Source organism: Peromyscus californicus, unplaced genomic scaffold (assembly GCF_007827085.1).
Source record: "Peromyscus californicus insignis strain IS unplaced genomic scaffold, ASM782708v3 Scaffold_4__1_contigs__length_199733344, whole genome shotgun sequence".
Lineage (NCBI taxonomy): Eukaryota > Metazoa > Chordata > Mammalia > Rodentia > Cricetidae > Peromyscus > Peromyscus californicus.
Window position 1 is genome coordinate 189,405,760 of NW_026294562.1, and position 3,995 is coordinate 189,409,754.

The 3,995-nt window shown below is 39.5% G+C and overlaps 1 protein-coding gene across 1 annotated transcript; it reads right to left on the reverse strand.

The window, feature by feature from the left end:
* Positions 1-2,751: 2,751 nt before the first annotated feature.
* On the reverse strand, positions 2,752-3,672 carry LOC128095267 (vomeronasal type-1 receptor 4-like). The gene has a single exon (XM_052714095.1). The coding sequence runs from the start codon at positions 3,661-3,663 to the stop codon at positions 2,752-2,754; it is 912 nt and encodes a 303-aa protein (XP_052570055.1). The 5' UTR covers positions 3,664-3,672.
* Between the last annotated feature and the right edge of the window lie 323 nt (positions 3,673-3,995).

Genomic DNA, 3,995 nt, shown 5'->3' on the forward strand with positions numbered 1-3,995 from the left:
TATGAGATTTTAAATAAATGATAACAAAGTCATAACCCATAGACCCTGAGAAATTAGGCATAGAGGAAGAAACTAGGGGAGACCCATGGATCTCCCTGAGACAAGGAAATATTATAAACTTTATGGTTGTACTGGAGTCAGAGTAGAGGAGGGATAAGATTAAGAAGTTTAGGTGGGAAGGGAGGGGAGATAGGTTTGAGAGAGGGAATGAGGGAGAGACAGCTGGAAATGAAGGACATTGATGTATGATGGAAACCTAGTTCTAGTTCTGTGGAAACTTTGTTAGCAATGCTAATTGAATTCCCAAGTAATGAGGGAGAAAGAACCCCAACTGGCCAACTCATGTCACCAAAGCTTCCAGTACCAAGACGCTGTTTCATCTAATTTAGTTGTTGGTCAAAGCATCCCAAAATGTCTTAGTTAGTGTTTCTATTGCTGCCACAAAATTCTATGACCAAAGGACAAGTTGATCCCCAAAAGGATCATTTGGCTTATACTTCCAGATCATAGTCCATCATTTGAGGATGTCATAATGGAAATCAAACAGGTCTGGAACCTGGAGGCAGAAGCTGAGGTAGAGGCCAAGGAAGAGAGCTACTTACTGGTTTGCTTCTCTCAGGATGCTCAGCTGATTTCTTATAGAACGTAGGACCATCAGCCCATGGATGGTAACACCACCATAGACAGGCCTCTCTCACATCAATCAGTAATTGAGAAAATACATTACAGCTGGATCTCATGAAGGCATGTCCTCAACCAAGGCTCCGTTGATGACTCCATCTTGGATCAATTTAACACACAACCCCATCCAGTGTACATATGGAAATCACCAGATAGCCCAGGCAGTTACCAAGAGAATGGATTGCTCTCAACAAACTGACAACAAGGACCCACTGCTAAAGAAAACATCCATACAAGTCACAGAACATGGAGAGGTCCAGCTGATGGCTACATAGAAATTTTGCCCCCATATTCTAGTGTCCATGAACCAACCAGAAAATCTTTGATCTAACTACTTGCAAATATGTTAAGGCAATGGTGGGACAAACCTTTTAGGAATAGCCAGTCAATGTCTGATTTGACAGAAGTCCTAGTCAAAGAGATAAAATCCATACCTGACAATGTTTGATTACCAAACCCAGAGGCTAGATATTCAAGAGTCCTAGGGTAAAACCAAAGGTTACTTATCTAATAAAAGAAAAAAATAGAAAAGAAAGGAAAATGACTCCTAATGTTATTCTGTTATACTCATAAATCTGTGTCATATTCTGCCAACATCAGAGATGCTTTCTTCTGCAACTGATGGTAACAAAAACAGAGACCCATAGCCAGATATCACACACACACACACACACACACACACACACACACACACACACACACACACACACACACTCATACTCAGAGATATAGATTGGTACATAGATAGATGATAGATGGATGATACATACATAGATAGATAGATAAATAGAATGATAGATAGATAGAATGATAGATAGATGATAGAACTTTGAACACACAGTTCTAAATGAGTTGTATCCATTAAATCTCTCCCCTCATACCTCAGGGAACCCCACAGAAGGGGAGGCAGAAGGAGTTGGAGAGACTAAGAGGACAGAGGAGGACAACAGGAGGGCCAGGTTCTCTCACCTGAGCAAAGCTCGTGTGAACTCACAGAGACTGAAGCAGCAATCACAGGGTCTACATGGTCTGCTGCAAGCCCTCTGTATTTAAATGATAACTTTTAGTTCAGTACTTTGTGGGACTCCTGGATACAGAAACAAATGAAGCTCTGAATCTTGGCACATCTCTTGAGTTCCCTTTATTTTTTCTGCTGGCTTGCTTGTCCAAATTCGATATGATGAGTTTTGTTTGAGCGCATTACATTTTATTATGTTTTTTAGTTACCTCTCAGAAGCCTGTTTTTTTCTAATAAGAAATCAAAAGCAAAAGGATCTAGATGGGAGAGGATGTGGATGTAACTAAGAGGATTAAAATGAGAGGAAACTGTACTCAGGTAATATAATATGAGAAAAAGCTATGTTAAATAAAAGGGAAAAGGAAAAACACTATCTAACAAAATTGAAGATCACCTCATAAACATAAACATAATTTTTAATTAACAAAGTGAAAGATAGGAGTCACAATTTTTGTCCTTCGTGGCTAGAGGAGATGCCCATCTTCACAGACTATGTTGAACACTGTCACTAAAAGGTTGGAAACAGTCAAACATTTTCTTTTTCTGGAACAGCTGAAATCAAAACACGTGGGAAATGATCATTGAAGAAGATTCCTGGTCCTAGAGGATGCTAGAGCAGCTGTCATAGGACAAGGGCCACCAGAAGTACAATTTATGGTACACCATGATGTCAGTTTGCCTTGCAACTAGAGTGTGTTATACACAGGTGTCTATCCAACATCAGGCAAGCAGTCAAGAGTATAAAAGCCACAAGAAAGTCAGCTCCATTGGCAACAAGTTATTGGCTTCTTTGCACATCATATGGGCAAAGGAAAAACTCCACTTTCTGAAAGTTGAAGACTATACATTGTGCACTAAATACAGTAGGATCAGTTCATATAGGCTGTTGATTCAACCATCTGACAAAACTCCCATACTCATTTGACTAGTCTTAGGACGACAAGGGGCTAAACCTTAACTTTCTTTGTTGATTTCATAAGGTGATAATTGAGTAAAATTTGTATGACAAGACAAACTAATATTTTCATAGTTATAATAAAATTAGGAGAAATTTATTTTCTTAACCATATCAAACTGAATAAGGACAAAATTGAGTAATGTCTCATAATAACAAAAGGTACAAAACATGGAAAACAAAGAGAAGTGAGGCGAGAAATGTACACCAGCCACCAACCGTGATGATACAATAGAGCAATGCAGCCTCGCAAGATAGTGGAGAGCGTATAAAAGGCCAGGAAGGTAGCCAACAGGACAAGGATGTTCTGGGTCGCTCTGGACTCAGGGTAGTTTCTCCTGGAACCATGAGAGCTGCGGATATTTTGAACCTTCCTCTTGTGTCTGTAGAGAATGACAATCATGGAGGCACTGGACCACGTGATGAGCACAGCAAAAAAGGACTCAGGACATATCACTAACGCTGCATAGAGTGAGTCACTGATTTCATCACGCCCTACAGTAGAGCAATATCCAAAATCTCTACCTCTTGTAATATTTTTGCTATTCATTTTGAAAAATGTGTGCATAAGGAAAGTGAACCATATCACCATGTAGAAGACCCACAGAAGGGGAATGGAACAGTCAATGTACTTTGAAGCTTTGACTGTATGGTCATTCCAACAGGATTTCCTGGGACTGAGGGTCATGGCCTGGAAGACACTCAAGAGGCAAGTGGTACCAATGAACACACTTCGAGCAAATCCTTGAATGTACAGTAGGAGGTCACATCCCAAATCATTCAAGAACTGCTTCAATCCCCAAACTACCATTGTTTGGGGAACTCCTGCAGAGAGAATGACCAAGGTATTGGCTGATATTAGGTGCATGAGAATCAAATCTGTGGGCTTTAATGTATATTCTCTGTAGTAAAGGACTAGATAGTATAACTTAAGATGGAGATTTCCCAGAATTCCAGTGGTAGTTTGTGATAAGAAAATGATTCTGATAGCCAGATTCCAGATATTCATTCTGTGATTCAGTACAATACCTTTATGAATATGGGCACACTATTTCTTAGGTCAAATGAATAATGGCAAATGATGGTAGCCAGGGGTGAAGAAAGATGCCATTAATCCATGAAGATCCTCAGAGGCCAAAACTGAGTGTTCTTGAAATTCAGGAGTTCAAGGCCAACCTAGATTACATGAAATACCTTAACCCCCAAATTTTGACATGAGTAGTTATTTTCCATGTTTGTTACTTTGAAATTTTTAATACTTCAGAACGCAAGTGTTGATGGAAAAATATTGATCACATTTCCTAAAAATGAAACACTCAGGATGATAAGATGTTGGCCCAT